General features: G+C 40.0%; 1 protein-coding gene across 1 annotated transcript in view; it reads right to left on the bottom strand.

Annotated features, from left to right (window-relative positions):
* Positions 1–20,836, bottom strand: part of FAM234B (family with sequence similarity 234 member B) — a 49,521-nt gene that overhangs the window by 11,465 nt on the left and 17,220 nt on the right. The window contains exons 3-9 of the mRNA XM_018565311.1: positions 14,605–14,700; positions 14,317–14,505; positions 10,336–10,466; positions 8,672–8,819; positions 8,004–8,145; positions 2,442–2,585; positions 423–504 (exon numbers count right to left, since the gene is read on the bottom strand). Of these exons, the coding sequence (XP_018420813.1) occupies positions 423–504; positions 2,442–2,585; positions 8,004–8,145; positions 8,672–8,819; positions 10,336–10,466; positions 14,317–14,505; positions 14,605–14,700 (932 nt within the window). The remainder of the gene's footprint in view (positions 1–422; positions 505–2,441; positions 2,586–8,003; positions 8,146–8,671; positions 8,820–10,335; positions 10,467–14,316; positions 14,506–14,604; positions 14,701–20,836) is intronic.

Consider the following 20,836-nt stretch of genomic DNA (forward strand, 5'->3'; position numbering starts at 1 on the left):
CCCGCTGGGAGCAGCGGGGCTCGGAGGGGACACAGAGCCGATGAAACACTGACTCCCAGTGGGGAGGAGAAAAGCAGGGGATCTGGATCAACTAATCGATAAAGAGAAACATTGACTCGTTGATTCAGCCCTACCCAAAATCCTCTTTTTGCAAAATGCACTGCTCTGTATGGATCAGTAAAGCACATGCATTGTATAGCCTTATGGGATTTGTAGTTTCACCACAGCTGGAGGGCCAAAGTTTGGCTACCCCTGACCTAGAGCAACTCAAAGGAGAAATGATGGAAAATGTTGTTTCTGCATTTATTTGGTTAGGTTGCCTCCACATAGCACGAGCTTAATTTCTCCTTTTAGTAGTATGACCTTTCTGAGAACTATAAAAACACACAATAGTATATTCTGTCCAGAATATGAACACATACCTTTTTCCGATCATTGCTACTCTGAATTTGTACAAAGAAATCCAGATTCCCATCAGTGTTAAAGTAACCAGGCTGAGGAATACTATAGAAAGAGAAGAATATGTCAGTCTGTGAAAAAAATAATCAAATACAAAACTAAAAACTGAATAAATGTTAATGCTCTGTACACCAATGATATCATAAATTGTATTATACGACACGCTAAAATATATCTTGGATTATCTGTAGCCTTAAATAATGAAATGTTGACCAAAAAAAAAACACATTTATCCTTTAGACTTTAAATTTATATTCTGTATCCCCCCCCCATTGCTTTATGAAGGACTTACCTTAATGCCTCTTGATCTGATCATCTTCTTCTGTCCAGTAGTTTTCAGGAGTCCCTCCAGCGCTGACTGCTGTGTCTTCTGTGTCCCACCGTGTCTGTGCGCGTGCACGCTGCCGGTCTGCCTGCATTGACTTACCCTGTGTCTCTCCTCTTCTCTCGGCCAAAGCTCTCTACTGCACAAGTGCCCACCCCATGATCCTTTGCGGCCGTCCAAGAATATTCAGATCTTTGGACGGGAGCATGCGGCAGAGACACAGGTAAGTTTTAACGTTTTTGTTAACTTTAACTTTCAAAGTATTTTAATTTTCAGTACCTCGGCTTATACTCGGGACGGCTTATACTCGAGTATATACGGTACAATAAAACAATAAAATAGCACATGATGCACAATCAGTATAGCATACCATTGCATTACCGTTTCTTCCACATTACCATAATCAAGTAGTAGGAGGGGATCACTAGAGGCCATACACACAATATATAATAGTTCTGTACAACAGAGCATATCTATCCACCTATTCTTGCCAATTTATCCCCCATCACTAAAATCAAAAATCAGAACAGTCTGAGAGGAATATCTGGCCTAGGGATCCGCCTATGTCTGAAGCAAACATTTGTTATGATCTCCTCCATATCTATATCAATAGAAGACTTTCTGTCCAGCATCTATGTACTAAAGCGCTCACACAGCTTAAGAGTCCGAAAAAAGTAGCTCCATCCCCGACCAAATAGCCCAATTGTTAACTTTTTAAAATGTTTTTGCATATATCTACTGCTTGCTAGCAGTAGATATATGGAAAAAAACGCAAGGGAATAATTGTCCTTTAAATATATTTTTTAAGCTTTATAGGTGAATGTGAAACCTTCAAAGCAAATGTTATGCAAGTGTTTTTTCAATATATCTTATTTTTCATGACCATTAGGAACAAAATAGATTGCAAATATTGAAATTCTGCATATGAACTTTTTATATTTCCACTTCTAGCCAAGAAGTTGGAGCTCTAATCAGCTGAAGTCTCAGAAGGAAGGAAGATGTGAAACAGAGACCTGAATGCGTCAGAGTAGTCACCCCCTACCTCTTTGAGAGCAAAAGTGGCATCATCCTAAAGCCCAACTGTAGTTTCGAACGACGAAGGGTAAAACTTGTGTCAGCTCTTTATTGTGGTCTCTGACCTAACTGGAAAGATCTCTTGTAACTTTCTCTGTGGCCACATACAGAAAGCAGTAATATTTAGAAATGCGCCGGCTTAGGTTTAAAAAATGTACAGTGATGGTATCTGTGCTTAGTGTCGGTACATTTTCATGAGTACAAGTAATCCTGGAAATGCCCAGTATCTGCATTGATACTGGTATCAGTACATCCCTAGTTATAGTACTTACCTGAAAACGATTCTTAACACTGACCTAACTCCAAAGCTAAGAATTACCAGGTAAAAATAAAGAAATAAAAAGCCTAAAAAGAAAAACTAATGCAGGCATCATCTAAGGACTAGTAAGCGGCAATGTATTACAAACCGTAGGATCCAGAACAAGAAGAAACCTGGATTTAACTTAAAGGAGTGAGCATCTATGTTCTTACTTATTTAAAACAGGTAATTACTAAAATTAGCATTTTTATCTATTCAGAGAAACAGCTTAGAGAAATGATAAAACAATATTTGCCATGAGGAACACTTGTGAAGGCTACAAACCTATAAATGTTCTTCAGAGCGATGCTCCATTTCTGCTCCAAGTCTTGCCCCCTCAGAACAAACAGTCCCTCTTTTGTGGTAACAAGCAGGTCACTACAGTTGCTTCCAAAAACTGGTATTGTCTGCAGAAATTCCACATCCGCACTATAAACGTAACAAATAGGATGCCCAGAGTTAGTGGTCATCCTCTGACAAGACAATAAAAGTAGTATTGAACGCTAAACCTTTTTTCCCCAACAATGAATCCAGTTCAAACAAATATACATTGCCCAGCAAAGTATTTCTTTACATTTTTGCCAAGTCATCATTTTTCAGAACGGTTCCAATTATCTCAGCTCTGCTTCCCTGAACATCATCCATTGTAAGGGATCATCAGCATTTGAAATAGATCAAAAACGTTTTGGCTTTAATATCACTTTAACTTGTCCCTAATTCAATGAGAATTTTGCTGTGCAGCATGTACAGCGTTGCACAGACTATTCTTAAGATCTTAGCCATTAGATTCTTCTCTTTCTTCATGCCACAATCTGTATTCATTACGACAAAGTCTGTATTCTAGATGAATGGTGTAAGAACTTCCATTAGAACAAATAAAGATCATGGCGTGCATGTGCAGGAGGAGCAAGATTCAACTATTGAGATTTTACAGAGTGCTGAACAGGCTGCACAGCAGGACAAGGAGAGGTAAGTGTTTGACTTGTCAGCAGGCATGAGGGAGGACATTAAAGCCCACAATGTGGATTTACACTTTAAGTGCATATCGTCACTTAAAACATTAAAAAAAACACTTCAGTGCAAGGCAGAAACCTTAAAAAACTGTAGGATGATAAAAAAAAGAGAGAAAAACAAGGTCAGGAACTGGGCTATGCTGTCTGGCAGGGGTAAGTGTTTCTGAACTGTACAGAATAACAAATCATTTGGCAGCCAACAGGTCACTTATTTATATTTCAGCTGTGTATATGCTATTTATCTATAGTCGTACTTTAAAAGCAAACCCAATATAAACAGATTTATGTAAATTAATGTTTAAGTAATATTATTTGTGGATAAAATATGATACATCCAGTCATGCTGACCCACTCACACATGGCACCCAACCTCACCAAGTCACGAATTATGAGATGGAACAAGGGAAAGTACAGCACATATTTTTGGTGAACAAAACATGAAAAAGGTCAACGTGGAAAGTAAAAGGTAAACTGTCTCAGAAGCCGCTGATGGAAGCAGTCCATCCACAAATCATGTGCAGCTTCTGAGATTTGTGTTTTGTTTAGAATACATTTTATATATAATTGAAAAGTTTAAATAAAATATAATGCAATCTCCAATCACTTTAATCAGAAATAAATCTCCTTATACGAGTATTTTGCTTTCCACGTGTTTCTAACACATAAACTGAAAGCATTGCGACTAATCTTTACATGGCTTCAGAAACTTTCCGCCACAACCATCCTGTGCCCCTGCTGTCAGCCCATCTAGACTGGAGACTTCACGGGGAGACAGTGTCAACCTCTCTAATCTAGTTATCTTCACATGCACAGATTTTCTATTGATAATTTGCCTAAACAACCTCTGTAATGGGGCCCCACTCCCATCCTTAGGCCCCATAGCAACCATATGAGATGCTGGGACTATAGTTAAGAACCCCCGGGCAAAACTTTAATACAAAACACACACAAAAAAAAGAAACCCATAAATAGATTTAGGACCACACTTTACAGAGGTGCCTTGACCGGGCGGTATGGCTCCTACATATTTTTGGCCACAGGTTTGTGCAACTAGAAAATCTCTGTTTTTAACGCATACTGTTAACAGGGTAATTTGTTTTGCTGCAGGCTAGCTGGCAGGTGTGCTGTGGACTTTTTTGTGTTTTGTATTGTTGTAAGCCTTCTCATGTGCACCCTGCTACAAAGATTAAAACATTAAAAAAAACACTTCAGTGCAAGGCAGAAACCTTAAAAAACTGTAGGATGATAAAAAAAAGAGAGAAAAACAAGGTCAGGAACTGGGCTATGCTGTCTGGCAGGGGTAAGTGTTTCTGAACTGTACAGAATAACAAATCATTTGGCAGCCAACAGGTCACTTATTTATATTTCAGCTGTGTATATGCTATTTATCTATAGTCGTACTTTAAAAGCAAACCCAATATAAACAGATTTATGTAAATTAATGTTTAAGTAATATTATTTGTGGATAAAATATGATACATCCAGTCATGCTGACCCACTCACACATGGCACCCAACCTCACCAAGTCACGAATTATGAGATGGAACAAGGGAAAGTACAGCACATATTTTTGGTGAACAAAACATGAAAAAGGTCAACGTGGAAAGTAAAAGGTAAACTGTCTCAGAAGCCGCTGATGGAAGCAGTCCATCCACAAATCATGTGCAGCTTCTGAGATTTGTGTTTTGTTTAGAATACATTTTATATATAATTGAAAAGTTTAAATAAAATATAATGCAATCTCCAATCACTTTAATCAGAAATAAATCTCCTTATACGAGTATTTTGCTTTCCACGTGTTTCTAACACATAAACTGAAAGCATTGCGACTAATCTTTACATGGCTTCAGAAACTTTCCGCCACAACCATCCTGTGCCCCTGCTGTCAGCCCATCTAGACTGGAGACTTCACGGGGAGACAGTGTCAACCTCTCTAATCTAGTTATCTTCACATGCACAGATTTTCTATTGATAATTTGCCTAAACAACCTCTGTAATGGGGCCCCACTCCCATCCTTAGGCCCCATAGCAACCATATGAGATGCTGGGACTATAGTTAAGAACCCCCGGGCAAAACTTTAATACAAAACACACACAAAAAAAAGAAACCCATAAATAGATTTAGGACCACACTTTACAGAGGTGCCTTGACCGGGCGGTATGGCTCCTACATATTTTTGGCCACAGGTTTGTGCAACTAGAAAATCTCTGTTTTTAACGCATACTGTTAACAGGGTAATTTGTTTTGCTGCAGGCTAGCTGGCAGGTGTGCTGTGGACTTTTTTGTGTTTTGTATTGTTGTAAGCCTTCTCATGTGCACCCTGCTACAAAGGCTGGTTATAAATGTATGCGGTTACCATCTTTTTCTAGTTTCACTATTTTTGATGTGGGGGCGCACTGGGGGTCCCAGCGTGCATTTTTGGTTGCTGGGCCTCCAGTGCGTCCCTGCACCTTTTTGAGGAGGAGTAGGCTGCCTCCAGGTACACCTCCATTTAATTTATCGGCTGCATTAATATGCTCCCACTTGGAGAATCATATAAATAGAGTTAGGACCACACTTTACAGAGGTGCCTTGACGGGGCGGTATGGCTCCTACATATTTTTGGCCAAAGGTTTGTGCAACTAAAACCTCTGATTTTTAACGCATACTGTTAACAGAGTAATGTGTTTTGTTGCAGGCTATCTGGCAGGTGTGCTGGGGACTTTTTTGTGTTTTGTATTGTTGTAAGCCTTCTCATGTGCACCCTGCTACAAAGGCTGGTTATAAATTGATGCGGTTACCATCTTTGTCTAAAACTTTAATTAACCTTTAAGAGTAAGTATATGTTTTTTTCACACGTAGACAAAAACGAGCAGTTCTTTAAGCTAAGCCAGCTCCACTGTTCAGGTGAGTATAACTTTTTTTCACACCTAGAGAAAAACAAGCAGTTCTTTAAGTTATTTCACAGAAAACTGTGGGTTCTTTTTTTTTGTGGAAGGGTAGTAACAAATTTGTCTATATTTGTAGCTGGATATATAGACTGGACATATATGCCGAGTGTATGGAGGTGTCTGTATCCTTGCTAAAACGATGAGAGGAAGAACATAATATTCTGAAGGTTTTTTTGACTGAACTGTTATATCCAATAAAACACTACATTCTCTGGAACTTTCTCTTTTTCGGCATGTAGGGCTGCAACTAATGATTATATTCATAATTGATTAGTTGGCTGAATATTTTTTTGATTAATTGATTAAAATGGAATAAATACCATCCTTAATTTAAAATAAAATACACAAATGCAGTGTTAAAACAAAGTTTATGGCAGAATGCATGCACATTTTTTTGCAATCGCACGTCATTGCGGTACAGTTGGTTTCAGTGCGGGCGAACACACTGTGGGTGGGAGACGCATTTGGGGTGCCATTGAAATGAATGGCACTGCAATGCACCTTCCGCATCAGAATTTGTCAGGCCAAAACCGAAAATGATTTCTTCTCACTTTTAAAAAAAAATAATTGTATTGTGAGCACATGGGGCTTGAATAGCTTCAGCGAGGGAATGACAGCTGCCAGTGGCAAGATTCCGCAGACGGCAACTGAATGTAAATACAGCAGGTAGTGGGCTGGTGCAATAGCCAACCTGCTATTAGCCATTTCAAATTGCAATAGCCAATAGCAGGCTGGCTATTACACCTGTCCTCTGCTTGCTGTGCCCTCCTCCCAGCGCGAAGGAGAGAGCTAGCAGATCCAACTAACTAATCGATAATGAGAATAGTGGACAACTATTCTCATTATCGATTATTCGATTAGTTGGTTGCAGCCCTACTGGCATGTACAGGAACGTCAAGAGCCTAAAACAAGATTGAATTCCGGTACATACACTGATTGCATTTATTTTTAATAGATATTATTGATTACAGAGCTGCATTAATTTGTGCATTTTTCCTGCCTAGAGTTAAGCTTTAAGTCATTTCAAAGAAGGGAAACTTTAAAGAATTATTTCCTCATCCCAATGATTACAGTTGGTCAAGGATCTGTTATGTCTACAGCACCTACACATTATAGCAGATGCAGCTCAAAAAAACTTTCCCTAACAAGTTGGGCCCCAAGATAAACCTACCACTGAGGTGTCTGCTTAGGTGATGAAAATATACATATACAATATATAAATGTCTATAAATTTTTTGGGCATGGCTTTGTAGGCGCTAAGTAGACTGTTGAGCAGTTGTACTGAACAAACTAACTTGTATTGTACTAAGTAAACCACTCAATAGGCAAAGGCCTAATTCCTAGTTTTGACATTTTTGGCTGATAGCAACGGGTCTCTCTACGGCTAAATTGCCACCAATTGGTAGCCAATCACCACCTGATTTCTACAACTAGGTGGTTGGGGACATTAGCCATTCTGAATAGACATTTTAACAGTTACTTTCCTCTGTAAATTGTTAAGTTTAGTGTATGTGTTGATCCTAACACTAAGGGGTCTATGTATAAACAATTCACCCTGCAAATATCTGTGAATGTTTGTTCTGGGCGAATAATGCCAAAAATAATGTATTTTTCCCCCCAGTTCAAATGTAGTGTATTGTAATACATTACGGCCACTAGATGGAGGTAAGCAGCATAGGAAATACTTATTTTCTTTGCTTCTTAGCTCCATCTAGTGGCCGTAATGTATATTACAACACACTACATCCAACTGGGGAAAAAAACATGCAGAAGAAGTGACCAAACAGAAAATCTAACAAGAATATGATTAATCATAACCCTGAACTTGATCAATATAGTAGGCTCACTTTTGCCACTGAACTCATTAGGCCATTCACATAGAAACATGCCAAACCTTACATACCTGTAAACACTGATCAACTCAGAGAGATTGAGAGACCTTCTCTTCTCCCAGTCAGGCTCTTTCTTCTGTAATACACTTGGGAAACTATCTCGGTTTTTAGCCTGTGCATAGATATCTCTTAATGCTACTACCTGGATATTCCCTAGGAGAAGATATAATGTAGATGAGCAACGTGGCACATTCTCAAAACGTATGGGTTGAAATAATCATAAAAAGAATATTAGCTTTATAAATACAGTAATTTTTAAACCAAATGTACTTAAAATAGCAATGGAACACACCTGGTTTAATTTCCTGGTATGAGCACACAAAATGGAGGACATTCAGTAAGAATCTCTCACTCCTGGTTTTTATTTGCAAAAAGCTGGAAAAGCAGTCAATCTGCTTCTTACACCAACCTGCTATAAGGTATTCTAGGTTTCACTTTTCAGGTACAGGTGAAAACGAGGACTGAATGCTGATTGGAGGGTGCAGATAATGGCCTTTGATTTGTTTCAATTCTTTGCTTATATTTTTTTTATATTTTTTCAACTATTTTGCTTATAATTGCCTCCATCCATGCAACAATGAGTAAAAATCTCCAAAGGTGTATTTCATCAGTATTCATACACTTACATGAGCATTTTACTGATACAGCTTCAATTACATTTCTAAACAAGTTTTCTTACCAAATCCAAAAAGAATGTAAATAGCCCCTTGGCTGGTGTAGTATGCCTGGGGGTCTATAACCTTTCCTTCTCCCATCCTGTTGTATTTTACAATTCCACCCAAAGGCTTCCCAGTAAGACCAGACACCAAGAGGAAACCGAGATCTGGCTACAAGTAAGAAACACGAGAAAGGAATAATCTTAATCAGCAAATAATCCTTTTATGTTTTCAGATTATGTTTTTTAAATGCTTTCTTTTTTTTTGCTTTAGTTATTGCATCGCTTTACCTAACCAAATATATCCATACGGCCCAAACATGGTTTACCTCAACCTAGCTTTACTGTTGGCAATGGGATACTCAAGGATGAGAAAGCCCCAGAACAAGCAGCACAAGCAGCTTATCAAATTGCCATCATAAATTAAACTTGGGAGTGAGCAATATTACTATTCTGGCTGAATACATGTGCAATGAAGTAAACTCGGAACAGGTCACAAAAAGGGAAGCAGATTCTTCTGCCCACTGGCACTCTGCCAAAGATATGGACAATGGGCCAGAACTGACGTCCTAATGGTAATAAGCTTCCCATGTTTTAAGCAGCCCACTGCAATGCCAGGATAAATGTAATTTATAATTTTTCTGGAAGGTGCTACTTCTCTTCTGAGATTTATGTAAACTGGACTGTAATAGACTATGCATGACTGACAAAATCAATGACTAAAGCAGCCATTTTATCAGTCAACCAAGGGCTCCGTGTCAACAGATGACCCATAGCAACAATAACATTTTGAGATGGGACCAGGAGGACATAGAAAAGTGAAGAATTGTGAGAAGGGGTGAAAAAAGGTGGTTCAAGACAACGAAAAAACTCACTAATATGATAGGGGAGGAAAATGCCATAAAATACACTATTTAAAAGAGAACTGGTCAGGAATGAGCATTTGTAGGAATTTGAATTTCCAGCATTCTGATATTTTCATGGCACAGCCATGCCTCTCAGGTGTGCCGGTATCTTCTTGTATTATTTCCTTGTCTCAGTATCAGACTGACAATTAAAGCACTATTCAGGCTGTTTGAGGAGAGTAAAAAAAACTTTCAATCAAAAAAGCCTTGTGTTGCATGAACACACTGTAAAATGCGTGCCTTACTGTGCGTTACAGCAAATGTACAGCAATGCGTGCACTGCGGTGCATTGCTATTTTGAAAAGCACCCCAATGACTAACAAAACGCATTGCAGTGCCAGTGTATTGTTACACACCACAACGCACAGATGTGCATGATCTGTGTTAATGTGGTGCATTGCGTTAAGGTATAGTGTGGCACACAGCATCTTTGGTGCATTGCATTCAATATGAATGGGATGGGAATTAAAGATAACACGCATGTAAAAGGCACATTCAACATACAGGTGTGACTAATCTCTTACAGCATCACACTAAGGCTGAAAGCTATGTTCTGTTTAAAAAATCAAGTAATCTCGAAGAGGTGAGGCTGCATTTTATAACAATTTAAGAGTAAAGACCTATTCGTGACTGGTTCTCTTTAAGTAAAGCATACATGCCACTTCATAAATGGTATCTCTATTAAAATATTTGAAGCACTATTAGCAATTTTGTGCAATTCGTTATGCATTTAGAACAATCAAATAAAACCTAATTTTCAAATCACAATTAGAGGTTTCTTACTTGGTTTTGTCCAATTGTCAGAATCAATAAGTCATTGGTATTATCCTCATCAAGATCTGGCAAAAAAACAGCAGGTGCTGCCATAGTTTCAAGATGTACATGGCTTCTATCCAAGGTCCAAATTGTTGACCCTTTATAATACAAAAAGCAGAGGTGTTATGAGTACAACCCAATCTGTTCCCTGTGTTATTTCACCCATTCAATACATTTTCCAACGAAGAGCCAGATGCTAGTACTGCATAGCTCAGTATACAATGCCCACTATTTCTTAGAGTGTTATCGTGTACTGGCTAAAAGGTATAGCCTACAGTCCCATACATAGACTATTCATATAGAGATCAAGCCACATACTGTTATCTAGAAACGCATCATAAAAGCAACCAAAAATTAAATATAGGAACCCTATCAAACAAGATGTTAAATACTTACCTGTCCAGTGTATGGCAAGTCCAGACTTCACTCTCTAGCTGAGCTAAGGGCGCCTTTACTGTGTATTGCCATGACACACATTAAAACATCGAAAACAATCTAAAAACGTCTAACACAAGCAATGTTGTAAGCTCAAGGTTCTAAATCAAGCCTAATTCCTGTAATAGGCTGCACATTTTCCTATAACTAGATGTTATTAACTCTATGCAACAGTGTTGTGGTTACTGCTAAACACAAAGTCAAACATACATTATGCAGGATCATGTTGACAGCACTCACGGTCAGTTACATAGTATTTGAGGGTGAATAAAGACATAAGTCCAACCTATTGTGTGTATGCATTTATGTTTGAGTTGGTGTGTGAGTGTGCATTAGTCCATGTATGATTTTGCTCTTAGGCGTACCTGTACCCCTGTATATTATTGTCTCTGAGGAACTCGTTCAGGAGTTTCTTGAATGATTCCACACTTCCAGGATTCACTTCCTGCGGTAGCGAGTTCCAGACCTTAACCGCTCTTACTGTAAAGAACCGCTTGCGCCCTGTGTGTTGAATTTTTTTTGTCCACCAATTTTTGGTTGTGCCCTCTGGTCTTTGTTACGGAGCTAACCGTAAACAGTTTGTTAATAATGTTGCTGTCGCCCTTGAATAGTTCATACAGGAAAATCATGTCCCCTTAATCTCCTAACCTCCAAAGAAAACATATTTAAATTTTAACAACCTTGTTTCATAGCTCAGGTCCTCAAACCCCTTAATGAGTTTGGTTGCCCTCTGCTGGACTTTTTCCAGCTCAAGGACATCTTTTCTGAGTATCGGTGACCAAAACTTGACCGCATACTCCAGATGTGGCTGAACCAGTGATCTGTAAAGTGGCAAAATTATAGACTTGTCCCTGCAATACATTCCCTTCTTAATGCAAGACAGAACACTGCTTGCTTTAGGAGGTCAAACTGAATCTACAGGGCCAATCCGATTATACAATCCAAGGTTAGCTTCTTGTCATGTGTGGCACAACAACCCTGTGCACCAGACAATCCATAATCCACATTTTTTAGGGCTTTCTGAGTAAACTTCTTACAACTGGTAGCACTGTTGCCCCTTCATTAATGCAAAGTTTTGACATTTGTGCAGCAATGTGAAAAAGGTCCAGCATTTGCCTCACTACTGTCAGGGACCATTATAAAGGGAGGGGGAAGATGCCAACACTGTCTAGTATATACTGTGTGTTGATGGGGAAAATCTTGGGAATGCTTGTATTTTTGAGTGTAATGCCCCATCCATGTGCACCTCTCCATTGTTAGTTTTATTATGGATTTGAGTGGCTGATATTTTGATTTGATGCATTTGGTTCAGACACACACTAGGTGTCTTCAGGTGCCTTGGGTAAGGAAGGACATCTGTTGTGTTGTTGTGCTTTAAGAAGGATTGTGCTATCTCCAAGGAAAGCTTGCTTTGTATTTATTCACTGCTATATACATGGCTCAGTTTGAGATTTATACACTTTAGAGTTAAGGATCACACTTTACAGATGTGCTTTGGCAGGGCAGTGTAGCTTCACATGTATATTTGCAGTTAGGTTTTCTGTGCTATCTGAATCGAGTGCTGGGGAATTTTTGTATGAAGAAGGGACAACTCAAGAAAAGCTGGCAAAGAAAGACACAATCACTAGCACAGCTGCTAACCCTCACTTTCAGCAGTAAGTACAGAATGGTCATTACTATTGAGTAAAAATATGTTTGGACTTTCAGGCAATATAGTGGCAATTTATAGGACTACTGAAGCAGATGCTAAACCAAAACATTATCAAGCAATGCTCTGTAGCACATTTCATCAAGCAAACTGTAAATTCCACTTTTTCACTAGCCCTTTCACCAGCTTTTCTACCTCCATAAGCACTAGCTTAAAAAAAACTAGCAAAAACACCAGTCCCAACAGCACAAGCAATGAGTCATTAAAAGGTTTAAAGAATCAGTCCACCCAAAAGTGATAGTTTAACTACAGGTGAAGTCTGGTGGTCCAAGTTACCCTGCAGCTTCTTATATATCTTAGATACCCCAAACAGCGACATCCCTCAGCAATAATTTCCACCTCTGTTGCTGTCCACTTCAGAGTTTACAGTATTTTCACCCACCTTTGTGTTCTCTCCCATGTTGCATTCTCTACCATCCCCTACAATACCACATTGTGATTTTTGACGCACCTCTAACCTTGGAACCTTAATTTTCTGTGGCTCCATGCCTGAAATTCATACCATAGCTGCATGAGCCACTCAACAGAGTGTTACCAATGTCTCTCATAGAAGGCTGGAGTTGGGCTTTTTAGACTCACATACACATTCCTGCATACACAAACCAGGGCCAATTCAGACAACAGCCAAATTACCTACCAGCGTGTCTTTTGAGTGTGGGAGGAAACTGGAGTGCCCGGAGGAAACCCACGTGAGACACACTGCCCGTTCAGCATTGCAGTCATCGGAAGCCCGCTCCTCAGGGGGGGGGGGGCTTGCGATGATCGCAAGTACGATCTGCCTGTCCAAGATGGGCAGATCGTACGTTTTTTTAATTACTTTATAACCCTCGCAAGACTAAAGTCTTGCGAGGGTTGTATAGCGTATGTGCACCTTAAGAGTCGAGACAGGCAAGAAATTGGCAGGCAATTTAAATATACTTCATATACCAAAAACTGAAATAATTTTTTAGTAGATATCCCTTTATTGGACATGGGTGTTTCCAGACACAGCACCACTCTCATGCAAAGACAACAAAAGCCATGGACAACATTATGTAAAGCCACAAAGAGCATAACTTGACTGCTCTTAAGGGTTAATAGGGGTACAAACTCAGCAAGCACAGTTGCTAAGCAGCCGTTTGTTTTTTGTCCCTCAATTGTCCAGTAAGAGTTTTTAGCAAAGCAGGTGGCCTCCCCATATCCTGCTGTACTAAGTGAGTCACAATGGTTTAAAAAAATGAACTTCGAAAAGTTTACGTTCCTACAAAAAGGATGGTACAGAAGATGAATAAAGGAAAGGGAATTATTTTAATTTGAAATGCCAGCATGATAGGGTATACTTTGCTAGATATTCTTATTAAAAGGAGTCTTACATATTTAGTGAGAAATTAGAAACCCCCTTCAGTTAAGAAGTGGCGTACAGCAATGTGGTAGAGACCCGCTGATACCAAATTACTTCTGCTGTTCATGACCTCCCAACTGAAAGCCTATTTCAGATTTTGTTCAGGGATTTAAAAATGCTAATGTAAAATCAATCCCTTATAGGCACTGTATCTAGATGATTAAAATTCCCTAATCCAGGATCCTAATGGAGACTTAACATCATGTAGGGTAAGTTGATGTGTCCAATATCGTAATGCTCCTAAAACCTACATGTTGTTGCACAAGTGGATTCTACACTTCCAACAGCTGGTGTTGCTTCAGTACATTCGGACTGTAAGAGACAATCATTTTCATAATCAAGTCAAACAAATCTAATGTTGCAAATTTTAAAATTAAAAAATAACTCATCCCTGAAAACAAAACCATGGAGAGACCTCTCTTACCTGTGGATGCACTTATTAAAGTAAGGAGTTTGGATGTTCCAGTTAAAAGACAAGTGTCATGTTGCTGGGGTTTCAATACCAGTCGCCCACACTGAATGCTCCTGAGGTACTCATGAGAATTTCTCTTCCACAGCACACTGCCATTAATGCCTGAGAGAGCAGAAATACTGGGCTGCTGTCCTAAAGCCACTACAAAACAAGGAAAAAAGGTAAATAGTCAATCTCTAGCTGAAGAACACAGTAGAATATGTACAGAAATAAACATATCTAAACTCAACTACTGCTTACCAAGTGAAGTGTTGGTACTGGGTGACACAGACAACAGGAGAATATCAGGTACACCATCCTTATTCACATCAAACAACTCCATTGGAGGGGACACCTCTATGGTAAAAATAAATACATAAATCGAAAAATGATCTCTACAGAATTCAATACAAAAATCCCAGTTTTGTCTGATTTCACTAAATAATTAACTTAATTGCAGTGTTGCAAAATTTTCTACAGCCCACTAAAGCTCATCACACAATTGTTTCCAGTATACTGTATAAATAACTGCACAAGCATTAGATTACAAACTATAAAACCTGTTTCAAAACATAGTGTTTCATGCTTCAATTGTGTATATACAGTATATAGCATATCTACAGTGCAGTAAATAATCCAGTGCAGTTGTCATTACAATAAAGGCAATTAATGTTTTGCATTTAATTTTATTATTTTTAGTAATATCATAAAAATGATTTTAGTACATTCATTTAAAATATTGTTGTATTTTGATTTATAGCCAGCAGGTGGACCTTCTTTTAATGTGTTTAGCGGTCTACTCTTAGCTGCTCTGATGAAAAAAGCCTGTCTACAGAACTAAATTCATTTACAAATTATATATATATAGGAGAAGACAACCAGTTCAGCATACCAATATGGCATACTTCGGCCTCACTGCACCTCCGTTGCTGCAAATGGCAGTGCTTATGCCAAATTCACGTACCCGTTTGCAAAAGACACACCACCTTTTCCACTGTAAAGTACCTTACATTTTACATGCTTATTTTCCTGCATAACTTTACTATATAGAATAATGTTCTACAGTTACTCATTACATATAATCATGTGTATTTATAGTACATATGTATGGCCTTACAGTTAGATGACCTCGCACACACAAACAGTTCCAGCAAAAAAGTGGGGAAAAATGCTGAGAAGCAGGCTCAGTATGATTCTTGACAGAAGATACTTCATTGGGGCTCAGCCAATAAAGTACCCAGAAAATGACCGCTGAGCATACCAGCACATTATGGCTAAAAGTTCCAGGGAGTTTTTTCTCTCCCTTTAAGTGTATGCTTTTTCCTTTCCTTTAAGTGTACCTAAACCCGATCACAAACATTTTATATATTGGAGAATTCCAGTCTATATATGTGGTGGCTGTATTACTTTTCTTTCTAGCCATTTTTCCTTTATATATATGTGATGGCTGTATTACTTTTCTTTTAAGCCATTTTTCCTTTATATACGCTCATTCACTGTATTGTTCTCTATGGAAAAGCACCATTGTAACCCTAGGAAAAAAAGTAAGGTAGGACTACCTTCCCCTCTCCTCATCTGCAAAATGTAGGGAAGAGGTGTTTTGCAGTTCACAGAGAACTTTGCAGGGCTAAAAATGTAATGCAGCATTGTAAGCTCACTAGATTTCTGGCAGGATAAATCTTTTTCTCTGAAATTGCAAAAGGTACTAAATAGGGATATCCCAATACCATTTTTATTTTCAAGACCAAGTACAAGTTCTTTCCCTCAGGTATTTGCCCATACCAATACCAATACTTTTTCTTAAAAAGAGACATGTGTAATTTTTTCTAAAACAATACAGACTTAATGATTTTAGGGCAGTTTCTTTATAATTATGAAGAACTGTAACACAATCCATGATCATTAAGCAATGGAGAATGGCAACCAGCAACAGAGGACTAAAGATCCCATCAATCTATGATTATACAGCAATTATAAAAGCTGTGTTCGGGCCTCGCCAGGCCTGCACTGTACAGGTGGGTGCCAGGCTCTGCAGGCAGATGCTGGACTCCCCAGGGATGAATGAGTGGATGCCGGGCTCCAGGACTGTATGGGCTGGTGTGGGGCTGTCAAGTGCTCTGCGGGCGCCAGGAAGGAGATGTGGGGCCAGACCGGCGCTGTCCAAAAGCTGCCGCAAGGTCCCCAGCAAGTTTGGGACTTCAGGCAGCTGCTCGTTTTTTAAAATTTAAAGGGCCACTATCGGCCTTTAGTACCGGGGCATTTTCACGAGTACAAATAGCCTGCATCAGGACATCCCTAGTACTAAACATGAAACTATGCATCTATTGGAGAGATTCCAGAAGTTTGTCCCCGGTTTGTTCCCAACTTGGAAATTTCCAGCTTCTGTTCAATTCTCCATAACATAAAATACATAAAAAATCCTTCAGTGAGAGTGGAAGATGTGAAGGTAGAATCATACAAATAGTCAAAATATACAACATACAAACGTATACAGGAATTATATTGTGTAACATTAAATTTTGTGTAACATAAATTGGTGGAATGCATACTTGCTGGTAGAGATAAGAATGTACAAGAAAGACCTATTTTGTGTGTGTAAAATATACTGGGTGTGTAACTCATATCTGGGCAAAACACAAAATTAGCATATTCTAGTCAAGTAAAATGTTTTTATCAGTACATGTCAACAGATCTCTACAAGCTAACCATGCTGAGCTCCAAAAGGTATATAAACGAATTAAAGCTGGCCATACACTGCTCTGATTTCGGATGAGTTGTGCTGACCTGCTAAAAGTGGAGCAATGTGTGCCAAGTGCTTGTAATCTGCTCTCCAACCTGACTCCTCTGCCTGTCACAGGAGGTCGAGCGGGGCGGTGCGGGAGGAGAGTCAATGGTACCTCGTCACATATTTGTGATATGGGGAAAACAACACAGCAAGGCTGCGGAGGCCATGAACTAAATGACACTCAAGCACTCTCTTTCGCGGGATCTCTGACAGTTTAACTTATCTAGGTACCAAACTGATGTATCCTCAATCATCTTTATTGCTTTAACTATCTACTGTTTCACAGACCCCTGCAGATGGTTCCTCATCAGTGAGGAGAGCTCCCCCAAACCTCCCCTGCAGCTCTCTCCTCCCCACTGGGAGCCCGCTGCATGCTGCAGTTTGTGCCCCCTCTGATCCCTGATGCTCTCCCCTGCTTGCATTGGCAGAGGTAGCGGGGATCGGAGGGGACACAGACTGTTGCAGCCGGCACCCAGCGGGGACGAAAGACCAACTGGCAGCCAACGCCACTGTAGCAGGCCGACTATTGCACCCGCCCACTGCCTGCTGTGTTTAAATTCAGAATCTTGTTGCCTGCAGCGGTCATTCCCCGGCTGGAGCTATTCAAGCGTGATGTGTACTTAAAAAGCTTCTTTGAAGTGGAAAGGTGACACTAGAATATATATATATATATATATATATATACACATATACACACACACATACAGTAATGTGCAAAAGTTTTAGGCAGGTGTGAAAAAAAAGCTGTAAAAGATGCTTTCAAAAAAATATATTTTTATTGTTTATTTTTATCAATTTACAAAATGAGTGAATAGAAGAGACATCTAAATCAAGTCAATATTTGGTGTGACTACCCTTTGGCTTTCAACCAGCATTAATTCATAAGGTGCCCATACACCTTACGATTATTGTACGATAATCGTATGCGATCGACTTTTCGTACGACAATCGTAACGTGTGAATAGAGTGCACGACTGATAGTACTGTACAATCGTACGACTTTTGACGGTCAAGCATGTTTGAAAACTTTGGTCGATCGTACGATGTTCGCATGGTTGGTGGCGTTTCCGTCCGTCAAAAGTCGTACGATTAACAGTGCGCATGCGCAAACTAAAATAATTGTGGTCACTTACCGCAAGTCGTCCAGGTGGTTTTTTTTAACTACAGCTGATTGAGCCTTTCGATAATCGGGGCAGGATCGTACGACGGTTCGATCGGACGAAAAGTTTAGTCCGATAATCGTAAGGTGTATGGGCACCTTTACACTTGCAAAGTCAGGGGTTTTGTAGGATTAGATTAACCAATTATACTAAGCAGGTGCTAATGATCATCAATTTCATAGGTAGGTTGAAACACAGTCATAAACAAAGAATGCCGTGTAGGCGGCTTAAAACTGGGTGAGGAACAGCCAAACTCCATAACTGAGTTATGGAAAACAGTTTCATGTCACAGGTCATAACACAATGGTAAGACTGAGCACAGCAACAAGACACAAGGGGGGGAAATGTATCAAAACTGGAGCAAACAGAATCTGGAGCAGTTGCCCATGGTAACCAATCAGCATCTCTCTACAGTTTGCTCAGGTAAGATTTGAAAATGAGAGAGAGATGCTGATTGGCTGCAGTGCAAATCTGCTCCAGTTTTGATAAATTCCCCTCAAGGTAGTTCTACTGCATCAGCAAGGTCTCTCCTAGGCAAATATTTCAAAGCAGACTGGGGTTTCAAGGTGTGCTGTTCAAGCTCTTTTAAAGAAGCACAAAGAAACGGGCAAGGTTGAGGACCGTATACGCAATGGTCGGCTAAGGAAAGTTTATGCAGCAGATAAAAGACACATCATGCTTACTTCCCTTCAACATCGGCACCGAACTGGTGGAAGCCAGTGGGACCCAGGTACACCCATCTACTGTCCGGAGAAGTCTGGCCAGAAGTGCTCTTTATGGAAGAATTGCCAAAAAGCCATAGCTCCAATGTGGAAACAAGGCTAAGCAACCCAACTATGCATGAAAACATAGGAAATGGGGTGCAGAAAAATGGCAGCAGGTGCTCTTGTAATAGACGTACCGGGTTACGGTCCACCGTCAGGCTCCAACACCGCCCTGCGCAGGCGCGCCGTGGTAACCCCTCACCTCCTAGCAGGGACTCAGTAGTGCGCAGGCACTCCCTGGGACTCCGCCCACCTCATTCGAGCAGCCGGCCTAAAGCTGCTGCTCACTGATTGATCGGCGTCCTACTGTTGATTGCAGCAGGACACTGATCAATCAGTGTCTGCCTTGCTGCCCTTCAGGATCATCAGCCACAAGCAGGTCGTCGGATCCAAGAGTCTCAGGGCTCTACCATTGACCACCAAACAAACCGCAAGTAGATGCTTATGCCTCCTGGCTACCAGGACACTACTATAGTGCTGTTGTGCTGAACTTCATTACCTGCTAGCTAAACTCCTTGCTGTTGCTCACAGCCATTAACCCTGTGTGCTATTGCTGTTGTGCTGAACTTCATTACCTGCTAGCTAAACTCCTTGCTGTTGCTCACAGCCATTAACCCTGTGTGCTATTGCTGTTGTGCTGAACTTCATTACCTGCTAGCTAAACTCCTTGCTGTTGCTCACAGCCATTAACTCTGTGTGCTACTGCTGTTGTGCTGAACTTCATACACCTGCTAGCTAAACTCCTTGCTGTTACTCACAGCCATTAACCCTGTGTGCTATTGCGCTGAACTTCTCTCTCTAACTACCAGAGGAGTGGCACTTCCATTGTTGCCAAGGGGAGTATGATGTTAAGCAGCCCTCGATCCGCCTAACCAAATACAGGGCAACAGAGTTCAGCTGCACAACTGATCCCCATCCATGAAACTCCGCAGTTGCGATCCATTCCCATAGATAAGAGAAGCGAGGCTTTACAGCTCTGGACCAATGAGTCAAAACTGGAAATATTTGGCTGCAGCAGGAGACAGTTTGTCTGCCAAAGAGCTGGAGAGCAGTACAATAATTAGTGTCTGCAGCAACAGGGAAGCATGATGTAGGTTCCGTGCTGGTCTGGGGCTGCATTTCTGCCAATGGAGTTGGAGATTTGGTGAGAATCAATCGTATCCTAAATGCTGAGAAATACAAGCAGATACTTATCCATCATGCCAAACCATCAGGGAGGTGTGTGATTGGCCCCACATTTATTCTGCAGCAAGACAACGACCCTAAACATACAACCAATGTCATTAAGAACTACCTTCAGCGTAAAGAAGAACAAGAAGTCTTGGAAGTGATGGTTTGGGCCACCACATAGCCCTATCTGGGAGTCTGTCTGGGTTTACATGAAGAGACAGAAGGATTTCAGGCAGCCTACATCCACAGAAGATCTGTGGTTAGTTCTCCGAGATGTTTGGAACATGCTACCTGCCAAGTTCCTTCATAAAATGTGCAAGTGTACCTAGAAGAATTGATGCTGTTTTGAAGGCAAATGGTGGTAACACCAAATATTGATTTGATTTGGATTTCTCTTCTGTTCATTTACTTTCCATTTTGTTAATTGATAAAAATAAACTATTAACACCTTTTTATTTCTGAAAGCATTCTTACTTTACAGCATTTGTTCACACCTGCCTAAAACTTTTGTACAGTGATATCTATCTCACATACACAGGATATTATATTATTTTATATATAATTGTATTTGTTGTCTAATTTTGGTGAGTTATTTTAAACAAAAGTTTGGTATT

Source organism: Nanorana parkeri, unplaced genomic scaffold (assembly GCF_000935625.1).
Source record: "Nanorana parkeri isolate BGI_ZX_2015 unplaced genomic scaffold, ASM93562v1 scaffold832, whole genome shotgun sequence".
Lineage (NCBI taxonomy): Eukaryota > Metazoa > Chordata > Amphibia > Anura > Dicroglossidae > Nanorana > Nanorana parkeri.